Source organism: Anolis carolinensis, chromosome 6 (assembly GCF_035594765.1).
Source record: "Anolis carolinensis isolate JA03-04 chromosome 6, rAnoCar3.1.pri, whole genome shotgun sequence".
Lineage (NCBI taxonomy): Eukaryota > Metazoa > Chordata > Lepidosauria > Squamata > Dactyloidae > Anolis > Anolis carolinensis.
The window spans coordinates 31,915,976-31,935,742 of record NC_085846.1 but is presented as its reverse complement, the minus strand read 5'-3'; the positions used below and the strand labels follow the sequence as shown (position 1 = coordinate 31,935,742).

The 19,767-nt window shown below is 38.4% G+C and overlaps 1 protein-coding gene and 1 long non-coding RNA gene across 2 annotated transcripts in view; one reads left to right on the top strand and one right to left on the bottom strand.

The window, feature by feature from the left end:
• LOC107983005 (uncharacterized) overlaps nt 1–19,767 on the top strand; it is a 118,936-nt gene that overhangs the window by 32,991 nt on the left and 66,178 nt on the right. The gene's annotated exons all lie outside the window — the stretch shown is intronic.
• LOC100552076 (keratin, type I cytoskeletal 24) lies at nt 4,496–16,403 on the bottom strand. Its single transcript, XM_008113384.3, has 8 exons — nt 15,716–16,403; nt 13,440–13,522; nt 12,207–12,363; nt 10,128–10,289; nt 8,216–8,341; nt 7,586–7,800; nt 6,488–6,522; nt 4,496–4,850 (listed from the first exon to the last, which is right to left on the bottom strand). Exons 1-8 carry the CDS (start codon nt 16,325–16,327, stop codon nt 4,747–4,749), a joined length of 1,494 nt encoding a protein of 497 aa, XP_008111591.2. The 5' UTR covers nt 16,328–16,403; the 3' UTR covers nt 4,496–4,746.

Sequence of the window (19,767 nt, the reverse complement as noted above, 5' to 3'; positions counted from 1 at the left end):
CTTCAACTCTCAGAAATCCTAACAGCTGCTAAACTGGCTGGGATTTTTGGGAGTTGTAGGCCAAAAACATCTGGGGACTCCAGGTTGAGAACCACTGGTCTAGATCTTCCAGCATGACTGTGTGGTCAACATTTGGAGAAAATTACCATATAGCCACACTGGAAGACCATAGAGTCACACTGGGATTCCTAAGAATTCTTAGGGAGAACATTTCATTCATGAATAGGAAAACCTGCAAAAGTCAAGCCTGTAAATGTGGAAGGCCGACTGTGCTTCCAAGAGGTGTTTATGATATTTATGATATTTTTGGCCTCCAGCACCCTGAGATTTTTTTTTTCATTTTAGCTGTTAAAGTTAAGAGTAAAGGAATAACTGTATTTGTTACTGTTAAAGGATTACAAATGAGAAATCCTTGCTGAATTGATCTGAACTCTCTGGAGATCTAGCATGAGATCCAGAGTTACTATTTTGCTGCACAAATGGATTTCTCATCTGTCTGTGAATTTATGAGCTACAACATTTTCCTCCAAGTCTCCTTAATTGACCGCCTCTGTATTCATAGCTTAGATCTGTGAAAATGAAAATAATGGTCTATTATTTCAAGCTGTGACAAGTAGCCTTTCAAGTGTTTCCTCAACCCAAGGTATGATTACATTCCTTGGTGTCACAATGGGGGCTAACAATGTGTGTCTAGTAGGTGAACTCTGTTGGCCCAGATAATAATCAATCAACCTGACAGTTCAAAGTTATAAAGCTGAGGAATAACATCATCTAGCCAAAGAGTCTATCAAAGCTTCTGCCAAGCAAATGACACAGGAAATAAGTGTTTGACATTGACGTGCATGTTCAAACAAGATGTTATCAAGTAAAATACAGACACCAGAGTCCTTTGAATTTGAATTCAAAAGATACTGATACTGTAGATGGGATAATTTATTACAGCACTGCTGTATATCTTTCTCCTTTCTCTAATAGCTGAACTGATTAAAGGTGAGTAGGATCTAAGTTGTGTCTAGGGAAGTTTGTTGTTGTTACCTGCCTTCAAGTCAGCTGCAATTTATGATGACCCTATGAACTGAGTCACTCTCCTCATCAGCCGTAGTCAGATTTTGCAGTTTCAGACCCATTGCTTCCTTGATTGAATCTATCCATCTGGAATGGGATCATCTTCCTTTTCCTACTGCCTTAAATTACAGTTGCTTGCGCCTCCAAAATTGATAACATTATTTGTCACAAGCATATGGTAATAGTTTGAGTGTTGGACTAGGATTCCAGAAGACTAGGGATTGAATCTCCACTTGATCATAGGACCTTACTGGCTAACCTTGGACAAATCACATTCTAATGCAGTGGTTCTCAACCTGGGGTCGCCAGATGTTTCTGGTCTTCAACTCCCAGAAATCCTAACAGCTGGTAAACTGGCTGGGATTACTGGGGGTTGTAGGTCAAAAACATCTGGGGACCCCAGGTTGAGAACCACTGCTCTAATGCCTTTCTTCTCTTATAATATCAGACAATGCTAATGTTCTGCTTCACCTTCTATTTTAGTCTTGTCCACGACTCAGCACACTATAAGCCAAAGCTGGGCAAACAGATGCATATACTGTATTGGAGATCATCTGCACAGCAGAATTATATCAGTTTGACACTACTTTAACTGCCATGGCTCCATCCTATGGCATCCTGGAATTCATAATTTTTTGTGGTACCAGAACCTGAAAGAGAAGGATAAATATCTTACAGGAGTACAGATCCCATAATTCCATTGCATTTTGCATGATGGTTAATGTGGAGTTACGTTGTTCTAATTCTGTCATGGGACACAGCCAAGGTGACTCTCTAAAGCAGTGGTTCTCAAGCTGTGGATCCCCAGGTATTTTGGCCTACAACTCCCAGAACCCGCTGTCAGTTTACTAGCTGTTAGGATTTCTGGGAGTTGAAGGCCAAAACATCTGGGACCTGCAGGTTGAGAACCACTGCTTTAAAGAGACTCACTTTCTGCTACATATGGCCATTTTAAATTATTCAGTAGACTAGACAAGAATGTACAAACATGTTAGCTGTCAGCAACGGGAAGCAGGTAAGTATTGCTGCAACACTTAAAAATGCTTGGAAAGCATAACACCAATACTTCTGGTTGATCACTTGCCCTCCCCTCATTAATTAATTGACTTGCTCTGCATTTCTTGTTCTGTGGGACAAACAGAACTATCAGGTTGATTTAGTTCTCTCAAGACTGCCATTATAATATTAAGCAAGAGGTCTAGCTGACACAGGGACTACTAAGTACTAAGTATTAACAGTGTAAGATTTCCTACTCCACTGCCTCCTCATTGACAAGTAAGACTTGGAGCATAGCATACTCTAGGTCCAAAACAGCAACATAAGGAATTGTGACTAGTTGTCTTAGGGCCCTTCTACACTGCCATATAATCCAGAATACCAAGGCAGATAATCCACATTATCTGCTTTGAACTGGATTATCTGAGCCTACACTGCCATATAAGCCACCACAAGGCAGATAATCTGCATTTTATAGAGCTATATAGAAAGGACCTTAGTCAATCCAGCCACACTCCATCCTTTTCACAAAGGCAAGAAGGAATAACTTAATATTTACCTAGAATGGTGTGGGTTGATCATTCCTTATACAAAGTACTTGGGACCAGAAGTGTTTGGAATTTCAGATTTCTTCTGATTTCTTGAAGATGGGAACCAAATCCAAACACAAAATTCATTTATGTTTCCTTTACACCTTATACATCTAGCCTATATGTTTAATAATTTTGCATATGAAACAAAGTTTGTGTACACTAAACCATCAGAAAGCAAAAGTGTCACTATCTCAGCAGCTCATGTGGACAATTTTTGAAATTTTTTGTTTTCTGGATAAGAGATATTCAACCTGTACTTGTCGCCCCAGAAGGCAAGCTTTCATTGTATCCCATAGTTGGAAAAACTATGATGTAAAAACACCACAGCAGCTGAATATTATCAGCAAGCAGTTTATTGAAAAAATATATAAAAGCCAAGCAATAAAAGGGATTTAAGAGTACAGTCCAAAAATATTTCTTCAAAACATCACCAGTAGTCCAGAACTTCCAAGTTACAAGAATAAAGCACAAGGTTATAAAATCCATAAACACAAGGCAGTCTAGGCATGAACTTGATAAACTGGAACCATGAAACTAAAACACACTTGGAATCAAAGAACAGGAACTTGGCAGGACAGGAACCATGAAGCTAAAACCTAGAGCATGAACTTGGCATGACTGGCTTGAATCACCAACGTTGACCCCTCAGAAAACCAGTCCCTTTCAGGAATGTGGCCTTGAGCCTCCTGTCTCTGTTCTGCAGAAACATCTGGCTCTAAGGCAAGCCTGTCCATACCATTATCCCCATTGCAATCAGACACAGGCCCAGAAACTTCATTGACGTCAGACACATCAGACACAAGCACAGGCTGGACTACAGCAGCTTCATTCCAGATCACTGGGTGCTCACAGCTTTCTTCTTATGAATCTGTAGGATTTTGTTTCATTATAAGTGTGCTTAGGGCTGGCCCAAATTGCAGGAAAACCAATTGTACATTGTAATCATAATTAACTTCTGCCACATTGTTGTTGTGATACATAATATCATGTACAGGACTGGAAACTTGATTTTCTGTAATTCATTAACCATTGTTACCTGTTGGTAAGAAAACCTGTGATGTCCTCGCTAATGTCTCATAGCCATAATGAGATAAATATTACTGTGAATGATGTTTAGATTATATTTCAGAGCATCACCTTTGGCTATGTGGAAAAATTGGGGAAGTATTCTGTGAAAACCATAGTAATTCAATACCATGTGCCGATATTCTTACAAAGAGTGTAGTGCGATTATCTAACTCCTTAGCAGTACGGCTGAACTAAATTAGACGCTAGATTCCAATGAATTGCTTTATAGGGGAAAAATATTGTCATCCCATCTCCTAAACCTAGAACAGTGGCAATAGTGCTAATGTTTATCAAAATTTAATATCTAGGAAGAGGTTCTAAATTTACATACATCTTTCTGAGGTTTTACTCTTAAGTCATGGTTCTTAGTAGTCCTTTTCAACTTATTTACAATAGATTTTTTATTGCCCGCTTCTCTTAATTGTTGCTGTTTTTCTTCTTTGCTCCTGACTGACAGAGATATCTTACCTACCTATACTTTTACTTTGTTCTTTGGTTACTAATGAAAAAAAATCCCATATTAGCAACTTTGTTCAGTCCTGTCACTTTCTCCTGACTCTTTATCTCAGGGGTTAAAATGAACTAAAATCCAGTTAGATCAATAAAACAGTAACTATAAATAATACTGTAGTAGGAATCAGAATAATAATTAATTTCAATCAGCAGCATTTCAGCAATGCTAATGTAATCACCAAGCTTTTGCTTCAGTATTTTATTTTTATTAGCAAGTCATAAAGGATGAATAGAAAATATATAACACACAAAGGCAAATATAAATTGCAGCACCACAAAAGTTTATTGCATTGCAGTAGAAACAAATGTAGCTTTCAGTACCACTACAAGAATACATTGCTGTAAAGTTAGAAGAAAGTATAATGTGTGAGATTTTTTTTCATCGCTAGATCCTTATTTGCAAGAAGCTGCGAAGTTTGCAATTGATTCTGGTTCCAGGAAGTTCTCTTCTGCTTGGCTTCTCTCATGCTGGTGTGGTAGAAGAGTTCTCCCTTGCTGTTTTTCATGCAATTCACTTTGTTGCTCTTTCTTCAACTGATTTCACTTGAGAGGAGACTACTTTGCCATCCACCACTTCTTCCACAATGGTTTTAACCACCCTAGTTTTGGAGGGTTCTGGTGAAGAAAAAATGTTAGGGTCAATGTTATTTATTAGTAATACTACTAGCGCTTGTTTCTAGTGGAATGATTCTTACTGCATATAGTATTGTGCTTACAGAACATAATTCTAGATGATTGGGGGTTGTAGATCTATTACAGGCTGAGATCCTCCATCAACCATGCAGATATGATGTAGTAACTTCTCATCCAGTCCTTGAAAGCTACCTTAAAAGCCTGTTAGGCCCCATCTACACTGTTATATCTGTACTGCCACAAGGAAGGCTGAGCGAAGGAAGATAGATGTTTTTGAACTGTGGTATTGGAGGAAAATTTTAAGAGTGCCTTGGACCGCAAGAAGATCCAACTAGTCTATACTCCAGGAAATAATGCCCAACTGCTCACTGGAGGGAAGGATATTAGAGGCAAAGATGAAGAACTTTGTCCACATAATGAGAAGACAGGAAAGCTTGGAGAAGATAATGATACTGGGGAAAATGGAAGGAAAAAGGAAGAGGGGCTGACCAAGGGCAAGTTGGATGGATTGTATTCTTGAAGTGACTGGCTTTACTTTGAAGAAACTGGGGGGGGGGGGGTGACAGCTGACAGGAAGCTCTGGCGTGGGCTGGTCCATGAGGTCACGAAGAGTCGTAAGCGACTGAACGAATAAACAACAACAAGGAACGCCCCTGCTTTTGTTCCTTCCAGTATTGAACTCTTTGTGTTGGTCATGTCATTTTGTTGAGCCCTGCTTGTCAGCAGCACAGATATCTGCTTTGTGTGTTTGACGGGCTTTTAAGGTGGGTTTCAGGGTCAGCTGCAGTTCTGACAATAGAGCCGTAATTGAAAATATGAATATGAAACAGTTATGAATTACTTAGTTATTGAACATTATTTGTATGCCACTTTTATTCCAGTGTGAGACTCAAGGCAGCTCTCAGAGGCAGTCAGTTAAAAAGGCACACAATAAATTGAAAGCTAAATAAAATAGTCACAAAACAATATACATTATTTTGAAAACAAACAAAAGTTTTTTAAAAGGAGAAGAAAAGTGTCCTAATAAAAAGCTCCTCTGTTTACAGATTAAAAGTCACCTTAAAGAAGAATGTCTTTGCCTAAGTTATAGTGTCTTTACACCTAACTACTTCTTGTTGTTTGTGGCTTATCATGGGGTTTTCTTTCAAAGGGGGGCTTGCCTTTGCCTTCCTTATAGGCTGAGAGAATGTGACTTGCCCAAGGTCACTCACTGAGTTTCCATGGCTAAACAAGGATTTGATCCCTGGTCTCCAGAGTCATAATCCAATGCCGAAACCATTGCACCAGGCTGCTTCACAAGTCTAACACAACATTGTATGTGACCAAAGGTTTCCAGATGTGTAGATAGTGGATGGTTGGTGGGGTTATGACACACACCTTTCCTGGAAGTCACTATCTCACTGACAATTTTAGGTAAGATTCAACATTAACAGTGGAGGGGCAAATTTAGATTCAATTACCAATCCATCTAAAATCTGTAATGGCTTGGGAGGGATTACTATATTGTGTTTGCCTTATGGTAGACTGGATGGAATAGTGTTTTTGTGTTGAATGTTTTAAAAGCAAAACAAAGGCTGGATTGCAATGAATTTGTTGGGAAACAATTACATTATACTTACCTCTCATGTGGACTTTTGTATCATAGGAGTGGAAACTGTTGGAAAAGAATAAAATAGTAACTATTAATTCCATTGCAATGGTGATGGAATTCTTTAAAAAGTAAAAAGAGAACAACTTTAAAGGAAGATGTTACATCATGTGGGTCATAGTTTTGACTGATTCTTTGCTGCTGTTGTCACAAATAATGTATTTGAAGTGAATATACAACAGCCACTATGACAACTAAATCAAATGTCATTAGTATGTTGCCCAAGGTAAACAGAAATGATAAAACTAAAATTCAACAAAATTAAAACAGAAAAAGTATTGGTAGAAAAAATTGTTTATGGGCTAAACTAATATATCAGAATGAAGTCCACTGATGCTGACCATCTTGTGATAAAAACCTCTATCTTATTTATCTGAGAAAATAACTTTCTAGGAATCTCTAGGTCCTCCAGAGGTTGATCATGCTGGAGGACCTACAAATGTCTAGAGAAGTGTTCTTTCGAGCAATTTCTAAGTCTTCTAGCTCAAATCTATGGTTAACTGCCAGAAGGGTACTTAGAAATTCCTAGAGAAATCAAATCCATGAATAATCAAATCCGCAAAAGCTAAACCCACAAATGTGGAGGGCCAAATGTACATGACTCCTACCCTTGCTGTAGTTAGCATCTTTAAGATTTCAGCTTGAAATTAGTTTCTCTACATATTCTTTGTTAGGGCTATTGTGTCAAGCATATCAAACAGCCTTGGGGTTTGTAGATTAGGGGGGGGGGGGGCTTTAAATTGCTCAGCCAGGCAGGTCCTGGGCCTCGCTAATTTATTTATTCATTTACTGCATTTATATCTTACCCTGAAGGGTATTCAGGGCGGCAGAACAGAGACAGGAGGCTCAAGGCCACATTCTTGAAGGGGACTGGTTTTCTTAGGAGGATTTGCCACATGCATATGCAGATGTAGAACAGTGGCTCTCAACCTGAGGTCCCCAGATGATTTTGGCCTTCAACTTCCAGAAATCATAACAGCTGGTAAAGTGGCTGGGATTTCTGGGAGTTGTAGGCCAAAAACATCTGGAGACCCCAGGTTGAGAACCACTGATTTAGACATTTACTTACTTTTCCCCATCTAGCAGGCGCCTGTACGTTTCAATTTCCATTTCCAGTCGGGTCTTGATGCCCAAAAGTTGTTGGTACTCTGAATTTTGGCATTCTGTTTCAGACCGGATTTGCTGTAGCTGCTCCTCCAGGTTGCTGACTTGAAGCTGTAACTGGTGAAGCTGACTGCTGTAGTTGGCTTCAGTTTCTGTTAAGGTACCTTCCAAAGAGGCTTTCTGTTGATGAGAGAAACAAATTGAAGATGACATGTTTGTTCCAAGACCAATCAATATACATAGTTTGTATATACACATATCCCTGAAAATTGCCAATTAGATGCAGAATTTTGTATGTTTTGTAGCAGGGAATGAATACTTGGAACTGGGGGCCTGCCTGCTTGCTTAGTTTGTTGCTCAGGTGCTTTCTATTGAAAAGTCCTTCTGCTTTTCCTTCTTGTAGTCATTTATTCTTAACCAGACTGGGGGCCTACAGGAATGTTTGCTTTAGGATTAGCACTACCTGTGCTTGCAGTTGGAGCCCTATACCTCCTCATTGACTTTCACACACATACACATACTTTACAAAACAACCTCCTGTTCAAATGTTGCTTCTGATATAATTCTTTCAGAGAAAGTAGAGCAAAGAACAAACCTTAGCCAAAAGGGACTGTAGTTCAATTTCTAATGACTGGAAGGAGCGCTTGAGCTCGATTAACTCATTCCTGGCTGAGCTTACTGCACCGGCATCATCATAGATCTGTTGCTGTAGCGGTTGGCTCTATGGATAAAAATAAAATCAATACAATGTAACTCAACCAAGGAACAAGCAAGGAAATAAATAAATAAATAAATTCTTTTTAGTCTTAATTGAGCTGCTGTCATGTAGGTCTTAGATACAGATCTATATTATCCAGTACAACAGACAAAATGTATCAACAATGGCTTTAAATCACTATAATCTAAGAATGGGCTGAGAGCAAAAAACCTGGAACTGGCAAAACCAAATAATATTTCTCTGAAGCTTGGATCCAAGAATTCCATACTTTTAGTATGTTCTTTCTCACCTTTTAAAGTTTCCAGTGAAAAAAACTGTTCTATGATTCAAAGTTAAATAAGGCACAGTGTGGATTCTTCTGTATTGATTATGAAATGCATCCCCCTTGAGACTAATTTATTTTGTTGTGTAATCCTAAAATGCATCTATTTCAGCAGTTTTTATAGATCTATTATATATATCTAGTGAATGATTTAGAAAATTTGCAAACTGCTCAGAGATTATTAGAAATCGACAGGCATATCTGAAATAGAGTATACTGTTGGTCCTCTATATCAGCTGGGGTTAGTGGGGCAGTAACCCCATGAAAGTGGAAAAAAACACAAATAAGTTCTTTTCTATTGTTTGTTGTTGATTTGTTTTATTGCATTGTGTGCTTTTATATTGTTATGTCTGGGCATGGCCCCATGTAAGCCGCCCCGAGTTCCTTCGGGGAGATGGGGCGGGGTATAAGAATAAAGTTATTATTATTATTATTATTATTATTATTATTATTATTATTATTATTTTATTTTTTCTAGGAATTTCTAGGTCCTCTGGTGCAACTCTACTAAATAATCATATTGGAGAACCTACAAATGCTTAAAGAAATGGTCTCTCTAAGAATCTCTAGGCCCTCCTGCATGACTGTATGGTCAGTTTCCGGTTGACATTGACCATAGAGGCTCACTGAAGGACTTTAGAGATTTCAAAAGTGAGCATATTAATCAACATTGCAAATAATCAAATTTGCAAAAGTTAAACCTGTAAATGTGGAGGACAGATTGAAGAATAAAATGCAAAATCAGTTCAATATAGTAAATCCAGATGTTTATCTGCTTCTCTTTATTGTAGGAAAAGAGCAACAAATACATTAGTATATTAGAGAATAAGGTACTTTTCATTATTCGGACGGATCCCAAAAGGGGACCTAGACAGAGTAGGATAGTCCATTTTATGGTGGGGTTGAAGGGGGAAACCATTTCCCCTATTTTCTCTGGTTATTTCCCCACCACCACCTTTCTCATATCATAAACAAAGGTTGTTTCGAGGACAGCGACATGGGTGGGGGAATAGCAGGAAAATCGGGGAAATGGTTTGAGTCCTTCAAGCCCCCCCCCCTAAAATGGGACTATCCTTCTCAGTCTAGCGCCCCCTTGTGGCCTCCACCTGAGTAATGGAACAATACTGATAATCGGTTTGTAAATCCCAGACACAGCCAAAAGTAAATATCATTATGTTCAATGCGGTTTACTCACAGATACGTGTGTATAAGATAGCAGACTTACAGTACAAATGCTACACATGCTTCTTCCCTGTACATGTCCACTGAGTTCAATACAAGTTATTTTTTCTCCCAAGGTAGATTTGTGTAAACCTTAACTCTGAAAATTGATAAGGCAGGTTGATTCACTAGCCAATGTAAAGGAACAGAGTCTATTCCGTTTCTTGTCTAATGTGTTCTGCATAGTAGGAACGGAGGTTACAAGTGTATGCACTGCATGGCAAGTCTTTACATAGTCCCTCTCACCATTTTGTGGAATTGTTCTTCAGCCTCTCTGCGGTTCTGTTCTGCAAGGTCTTCATATTGTGCTCTCATGTCGTTCAGTAGCTTAGTCAAGTCTATCCCTGGAGCTGCATTCATCTCCACAGTGACATCACCTGTGCTGTTACTCTTCAGCATGTTAATTTCCTGAGAAAGTAAATGGAAAACAAATTAATGAAAAATCATCCTGATGTCTCTAATTCAAGGGAAGGAAGGATCCAGCTATTGGATCTAATCTAGCTAGAAGGATCACAAATCTGGCCCAAAAGAAATTTCTCATTTGCATCTAGAACTAGATCTGCTCTCCCTTGCTTTCTCTTGGTTTTTTCCTTTATTTGTATCTGAGCTTAGTCCAAAGCCCAGGTATCCGAGTTTTTTAGATTCTCTCTGGAGCCTGTGAACTATAGTAACAATGAAACCATTCCTCTGAATATATTACAGAGCTACACTCATTATTGATATATCATAGCTTGTTCTTGCATATCTTCAATTTGGGAAACAGCTGCAAGGCAATTCTGAGACTTAGCAGCTTTCTATATATAAATAAGTAGTTCTTAAGATGCTAATAAGTAATCACCTAGATTTTTGGCATATTAATGCCGTTTAAAAACTGTTTGGGAAAGAATGTTGTGATGGAACTGTTTGAGAATCACATAGAATTATTGTACTTGCCAGAAGATGTTTCCAGCATCAGTAATATCATCACCTCATTGTTTTCTTTCCAAAATCAGTCAACTTTTAATGACTTCAGTATATAAAATTGTGAGTATAAGTTTTCAAGATTTATTCGTGCTTATCAAGTAGAATGTTTCACTAAATAAAACACTGTGTATTTTCATGCCTTTGATACCAGACTTGCCCGTTTCCAACTTCTTCACTCACTTTTAATCACTTTTCTCAATGTTCTTGCCAAATGAAGTGATCTGGAGAGCTCAAAACCTTGTACTCACAGATTTGTAGGCTGATATGCTAAATATTTAATTGACTGGATTTTTTCCTTATAGACCAATAGAGATTCTTGTATTCATGATTAGTCTTTTAATGTTTCTCTAATGAAATGGGATTTTCAGATAGGTTTCTTTAGACCATTATTCTTACTATTATATTTGTTGGAAGTGTTCCCAGTGAAAATACAACAGAGAAAACAATCTGCATCTAATTAACTCGCTAGCTTTAGGGCTGGAAATCTCTGGAACAGATCCATTATCTCTGCAGGGCTCAGGGGTATCTACTAGGCATTAAAGCTCTAGGCAAAGCAGAGCTCTCCAAAGAATAAAGGGTGAATTCAGCTGCACCTATTTCCACTTTAGTCTGGATTTGCCAGTTTTATCTTAGAGGCTGAAAGTATAAGGTGAATTGCATGCAGATATTTGTGGGAAGCCCAGCCAAAACTACAGTGCCCAATCCCACATATCTTTCGTAATAATACTGGACCACACAGATAGCCATAGATAGATTAATCATTAAATCTATTTATGGCACAATCCAGACACTTTAATTTAGAGAGATAGTCATCTGGAGCCTCTAATAGGGATGCATAATATCCTTCAATTGCCTTGGGTATTTTTTCTTCTAATGATATAGCACTTCTGATCAGGAATAGAAGGTGTGTGGAAGAACTACCATATAAAATTTATTATGCTTTTTATACAATGGTGCAGTTTGATTTCATGGCATTATCACTTATGCTAGACATATAAATGAACTTTATTAATGGCTACATTGTTGATGATGATGTGTCAAAAAGTTTTTCCACTATTCTCTGCTTATCTCTTACCTACTTACTCAACTGATTTGACCTCTGTATCTGTGGAGAATATATTTCTGAACTAACAATAGAAACAAGAAACTGTGGATAATAGTGAACTGTATTAAAATGAATAATTTCTGCCAAAAGTGACCATAGACTTATCCTGAAGGACTTTAAAAATTTCCAGAGAGGTATTCTCTCTACAAATTTGCTACGTCCTCCAACATGACTCTATGATAACTTCCAGTGGAGGTGTACCACTAAATCGTCTGGAGCACCTAGAAAATTATTTTTGCAAAAGGGAAGATCTTTACCTCCTCATGATTCTTCTTCAGGTACGCCAGTTCCTCTGTAAGGTTTTCAAGCTGGGCTTCCAGGTCAGAACGGTTCATGGTTAGTTCATCAAGCACTCTGCGCAGACCATTAATGTCAGATTCAACACTCTGACGGAGGAAGAGCTCATTTTCAAATCTGAAAGGCAATATGTGAAAATATGAAAAGAAAATGAATCACTTGAATGATTTGTTAAGACAAGAAACGAAAGGTCAAAACTGAAATCAGGAAGCGCTTGGCACATTCAGAACATTGGCTCGTATCTGAAGGTAAACTATTTTAATCAAATTCATAGAAGAAAAGCTTCTTACCTCCTCAAGCCAGAGGTTTGATAAGTTAGCTTTTCAGACTATAACTTCTAGAATCTCATTGCAAACATAGTATGGGCATGTTGGCTGTAGTATACTTAGGGAGTTGCAGTCTAAAAAAAGGAGCTTTTCTACCCTTTGCATCCAACTCTTTGCAACCTTCCATGCTCTTTAAGAGCCAGTATGGAAAACAATATTAAAGCTGTCAGCCCATCACTGCTTCCCTATGTTATTAGGGAGGCAGTAGTGGGCTGGTTGCTTTCATATTAATGAATTTAATTTGAGGTTTAGTCCATGCATTAAAAGAGCTATCCAAAGTGTTGAATATGTTTTTGGAATAGGGCTCAACATCTTATATGTCTTTTAAAGCTCAGCTTGAAATCAAGTGCATATGCTCTGTCCTACTAATATGGAACCATTAGCCACCACAGAATGGAGCTACTTAGGGGGAGAAGGAGATGGGAAATATTACTTTTTATGAGATTCCTTATCTTAAGATACAAGCCTAATATCGAGTAATTTGCTAATTCTTCAAAATCTTTCTGAGCCAAACTCAAATTATTTAGAAGGGTTCCCAGCTTTCAAGAGAGATATTTTACAGGCTGCATGTGGATAAAAGGAAGTAGGAAGGAATGAAGTAAAAATCAATAAGATTCATGGAAACCAATTGAATGTCATAATTTCATTAGGTCTGTTCTACATATGACAATGTCTGGTTTCAGCAATAGCATATAAAAGGAGGAATATATTACTTATACATGGGATTTAGATTTCATGCTCTCATTTGCACTTTTGGAACTTAATCATACTGACTCTCATGTTGCTGGAAGTAAGTGTTCGGGGATGGAGCAGACTAGAAAATTATAGTCCACAACTTTTAAAGCAAAAAGTATTGTGTTTACTTACTTGAGGCGGAAATCATCAGCAGCAAGTCTGGCATTGTCAATCTGTAACACTACATTGGCGTTGTCAATTGTCGTATTGACAATCTGAAGTGAAAACATAAAAAGAAGAGAGCAATATTTGTTCAGTGGCACAGTTCCATTTCCAAACTAACGGCAGATAAATTTGTGCATAATCGGGTTACAATCAGAGGAACATTAAAGAGAAGGAAAAATACCATTGAGTTTATTCAGTGGGTTGTCTCCCAGGAATTGGATATAAGATTGCACTCTTGTTTCTTCTTCTTCTAATAAACACTGCACTTTCTTATACTTTCTTATACTTTCCTTACCTCAAACATTTAGAATATGATGAAAAGGCAACAAAAATGGATTTTAGAGCAATTTTTCAACAAATGTAGTTGAAAAATGACTTGTCATTATTGTGATCTATAAATTGGTGAAAGCATGGTTAAATTTAAATTAAGAATAACTATCAGTACGACAGATGGCCACCCAAACTCTGTTTAAAAGCCTCTAAAGAAGGAGCCGCCACCACACTCCGGGGCAGAGAGTTCCATTGCCGAACAGCTCTCAGTTAGGAAGTTCTTCCTAATGTTCAGGTGGAATCTTTTTTGCTGTAGTTTGAAGCCATTGTTCCGCGTCCTAGTCTCCAGGGCAGCAGAAAACAAGCTCCCTCCCTCCTCCCTATGACTTCCCCTCACATATTTATACATGGCTATCATGTCTCCTCTCGGTCTTCTCTTCTGCAGGCTAAACATGCCCAGCTCTTTAAGCCGCTCCTCATAGGGCTTTTTCTTCAGACCCTTGAACATTTTAGTCATTCTCCTCTGGACACATTCCAACTTGTCAACATCTCCCTTAAATTACGGTGCCCAGAATTGGACACAGTATTCCAGGTGTGGTCTGACCAAGGCAGAATAGAGAGGTAGCATGATTTCCCTGGATCTAGACACTATACTCCTATACAGTAGAGTCTCACTAATCCAAGCCTCGCTTGTCCAAGCCTCTGGATAATCCAAGCCATTTTTGTAGTCAATGTTTCCAATATATCGTGATATTTTGGTGCTAAATTCGTAAATACAGTAATTACAACATAACATTACTGCGTATTGAACTACTTTTTCTGTCAAATTTGTTGTATAACATGAAGTTTTGGTGCTTAATTTGTAAAATCATAACCTAATTTGATGTTTAATAGGCTTTTCCTTGAACAGTCCTTATAATCCAAGATATTCGCTTATCCAAGCTTCTGCCGGCCCGTTTAGCTTGGATTAATGAGACTCTACTGTATTTTGAACTTAACAAATTTGAATTTAAGACAGTTTGCTTCCATTAACCTCACAATTCAAGTGTGAATTGGGGCTATTCATCTCAAGAAAGAGAAATTCTTCACTGTCTGAGATTTCCTGTCCAAATCATATTGGGCAGTTTTGCACATTTTATTGGACTCCACTGGATACGTTCTACTGGCTCATATGCATAATTGAGATACACATTATCTGCCATGTGAACTACAGAGAAATGAGAGTGATAAATTATAGAAAGAAATTAAAAGTACAGAAAATCATATTCTTTATACACAAATTTCAATATAGGCAATGACGAAAATGTCAACTTATTTGGTATTGGTTATATATAATGGATTCCAAAATCTTGAGATTTTGTAGTATGAGGCAATCTTTATTGTTGACTGGTTTCTGTATTTATTTGTTTAAACATTTCAAGCTTGAATATGAAAACATTTCTGAGTATAAGTAAATTCTTCAAAAGTAGACAGAAGTGCATGTGTGCACCAGTCAAATTCAATAAATGCAGCTATTCCCACCATTGAAAAGACAGGATTTTACTTCCTTGCTATAAAAGCATTAAAGCCAAGAAGTCTAAGAAAAGGAAAGAGTCATTTACCAATGCCACACATATGAATGAATATACAGGGACTGAAACATGGACTTTGACAAGGCAAACAACGAAAGCCCTGGTTTGGATGGGGGAGGTTGGTCATTTTGATACCTCCCATGTTTTACTTTTTAAAATCTGAAAATATTTCCACCCTGGCTGGGGAGAAATTTTCAGAATGGAGTATATGTTTAAAAATCAAAAAAGAAAGGAAGAGAAATGTTATTTCATTCCTGATATCATTTTCACATGACTGAAGTGAATGGGAGCTGTGAAAGACTGCATACCTTCTATGGGTTCCATTTGCTGCCTGGCTTTACTCAGAACAAGTTTCTGTCCAAAGGCCACAAACAATCCTTTTGAAGTTTTTCATTTTCTTACCTTATTGCGAAGATCTTCAATGATTTGATGATACTTTGTGTAGTCACGGACAACTCCGGGAGCTCCTGGTCCATTTTTTTCATACCAATGGCGAATTTTCACCTCAAGTTCGGCATTGGCTTCTTCCAGAGAGCGCACCTTTTCCAAATAGTTTGCCAGGCGGTTGTTAAGGTTCTGCATGGTTTCTTTTTCAGCACCAGCCAAAAAGATACTGTCACCAGTTCCAAAGCCACTACTTGAGACCATAGCGGAACTGGGGCGATAGTTTCCTCCATAGTTGGCACCTGACATAGAAGCACTACCAAAGCCAGCTTCTCCACCAAAGCCAGACCCTCCACCGAAGCCAGACCCTCCACCAAAGCCAGACCCTCCACCAAAGCCAGATCCTCTGCTACTAAAGCTCACTCCACTCCCATACCCACCTCCACTTCCAAAGCCCGCTCCTCCAAAGCCACCACAAACACTTCCCCCACAGCCACTGCCAAGTGCTGCCAGAGAACCCCCTCCATAGCCATGCATGCCGCTTCCTCCACTGCCCAATAACTTGATGCCACCATTACCTCCGGCAATGGGAGAGATTCTCCTGGATGCGGTAGAGATCCTGAGAGACATTATAACCCAGTGGTGAGGGTTGTTAAATTGCAGCAGGGAGAGTCAAAACGTAGGCAGAGACAAAGGCTAGGCAGTCAGTGTGTTAACAGGGAAGTTTTCCCTTCCTTTTATATCAGATCACTAGCGTGTTGCTTTTGCAATGCCTCCTACCTGTGGCAAAATATTTTTTTGACTATGTAGCAGATCTAACCTATACCTGAGTGACTCTCCCTTCCCCCACCATAATTTAGGCTAATACTGTGTCCATTTGCAGTTTGGTGCCCTGAGGGTTTTGGTTATGCTGAGGGCGGAGCAGGGTGGAACAGTGTTAAAAATTCATTATGGTATTGTAATAATTGTAGATGAGTAATTCTCCTCCTCCCCCTCCTCCCATTCCCTCAGACTCCAGGCACAATACTCTTCATTCCTGGGGCAAATCTCTTGCTTACCATGTAAACTCCCACTGTTTATTCACATGCTAAAATAATAGTAGCATATAGTGCTTGTTTGACTATCCGAAAAAGGTTCCGTTTTTGAATATTATTTCTGCTGGGATTGGGATGAATTTAGGTCATTTTAAATCCTGGGTTTTACCACCTTCGTGAGTTCAGCCACATTGTATGGTAATATGATATGCTTCACTTACATCAAGATGGAATGAATTTCAGTTTTGCTTTGTTTGGGGACCCTCTGCTTCATTTTGCCAAGAGTGATCTCAGTTCCCTAATTCAAATGTCTTGCCCTGGTGCAGAATGTCTTTTCTTGGTTGCTTTGGAATAGTATATGTACTTCTATCATTTTTTAAGCTGCTTTTCAAAAACTGCCTTTTAAACTAGTACCTGAGAGTGTGGCTATGATCCAGTTCGCAATCTAACTCCGCAACACCCAACAAGCAGTGGCAGGGACCCTTGGAAGGTCCAGTTTAAACTTTTTGTCTTTCTACAGCTCACTGGTGGGAGTGGGATGGATATGTCATCCTTCAGGGTCTTGCTCACCAATTCTTTGGTTGCTATGGCAGGCTGCCTTTTAAGATGGGTTTTAAGGGTCATTTGCAATTGTAGTAATGGATCATTAGTGTGAATTCCAAAAAATGCAGAGTTGTAGGTCTAGCCAATTAATATTGGCTGGACTTAAAACTTGTTTGACCATTTAATTGGTTTTTTTATTAGCTGTAGTTTTAATAGTTTTTGCTTGTAACTCAGATTATTAGTCATCTCCCCTCCCCCATGTTCTATGTATTTTTGAAGTAAATATTAATGAGTCCAGGTGCTTTCAGGTTCAGGATTGCTTTCACAGTGAGACTTCTGGGAGGAATTAAAAATGTTTGGGCTATGGAACAGGAACATTTTTAAGACACTTGTAAGGGGGGGCAAGGAAGTGTGGAGCTCCAGGTATTAAGAGGACATTAGAGAGAATTGGAGAACTCTTATTTGAGTCAAAATCAAGATCATAGTTTAGGCCACCTAAGTCAAGAGAGAGTAACTTCAGAGGGTCTGGGGGCCAATTTATTTCATTGTAGATTGCACTTCCACTGCCATACTGTTAAAATTTTGCAGCAAGAGATCCCAGATGAAGAGATGTGATTGAACAAAGTTCAAGACATAAGAAACATGGATAGGCTTACCTTCCTACTATCTAAAAGTAGAGGCACACCAATGAAGGAAACAGATTGGAGTAGAGTATCAGAATATTTAAAAAGGAAAAATTACAAAACATTAATATAAACTCAAAATCTAAATTTGTAAATAAAGTATAAAGATAAGGAACATTAGAATACAATAGAGAGGAGAAAATTAGGAAATAAATAAAAAGTAAAGAAGATAAAGACAAGACCCAAGGACTCAGGAACATAGGAAGAAGTCAGGAGAAGAAAAAGTCAAGAAGCAGAAATGGACGAAGGAAAAGGAGAGGAACCCTACAGAAGAATCCCAGGAAGTCAATGCAAAATGAAACCAGATCTTTCTTACTACTTTCTACTTTTATCTATTTAGTATTTTTGTGCACATCTTTTCTCCCCCCCCCCTTTTAATCTAGTTTTCTTCACCCAACTTTTATACTTTCTTTTTTTCCCTTTATATATACTTTCTGGTTTTAATTATTGTAAAATTATAATAAAGAGTATTTAAAAATTTTTTCCCCGCAAACAGGGAATATATATATGAATATATGACCACTGTATCCACGGGAATACTTCTCTGCAGTTTACCTAATTCACATCTGACAAAGCATGTCCTTCCTAAGCATTTTCTAGATCCTCTAGTGCAGTGGTTCTCAGATGTTTTTGGCCTTCAACTCCCAGAAATCCTAACAGCTGGTAAACTGGCTGGGATTTCTGGGAGTTGTAGGCCAAAAACATCTGTGGACCCCAGGTTGAGAACCACTGCTCTAGTGTAACTCTATGGTATTCATGAGCTGGAAATGCTTCATTTCAATAGGTTTTGTGCTGTACTGTCTTAATTCAAGGACAAAATGCTTGTTGTAAATGTCCCCTCCCTCAAATTAGCCATTCAATGTTGCCTTTCTGGTAGAAAATTCAAAATACACCCATAGCACTGAGTCATGGTAGTGAAAACAATTAGAAATAGTACAACTGTAACAGTTGTTGGTTGTAACGTCGGGAAGTGCACCTAAACAACTAATTCCAAGATTCAATAGAAGTTGTGCCAACTAATTTGTTATGTGTGCATGCCTTCAAATCACCTGCTGACTTATTGTGATCCTATTCATTTCATAGGGTTTTTGTAGGGAAGGAATGCTTAGAGGTAAGTTTTGCTAGTTCTTCCCTCTGAAATATTTACAGCACCTGGATGGGTAGTACCCATCCAAGCACTAATCAGGGCTGGTCCAGCTTAGCTTCCAAGATCAGATGGGATCTAGTGCTTTTAAGTTATTCAGGTCCTGCATTTATATTGCTCTGGAAAGACAATATAAAATAATGATTTTAAATAACCACCATTTTCAAGCACAGCATACCATGGAAAATCCAGGAGAGCTGAAGGAGTTTGGGGACCCTTGCCCAAGAGTTTCACTTGCTGTGAATGCTGTTTTCATTACCTTAAGGTGAAACCTTTATAAATCTTCCCTTTTGTAGCTATTGTAATTCTTGCTCTTACCATTGCTTATGACTCTTTTTTGGAATGCTGCTATAATATAATTGTTTTGTCTATGTTGTACTATGATGTTATTGTTTTGCCTGTGGTTTTATCAACCACTGAGAAAACATTGTTAACAGTTGGTTGTTCATTATTTATTTTATTATTACAATGTGCCTTCAAGTTGTTTCTAATGACTAAAACTTCTATCCCAGGGATTCTTGGTAATATTTGTTCAGAGAGAGCTTCCCCTTGCCTTTCTTTCAGGTGGAAAGAGTGTGATTTGCTCAAAGTCACTCTGTGGGTTTCCATGGCCGAGCAGGGATCAGAACCCTGATCTCTAGAGTTGTAATCTACTACTCAAACCAC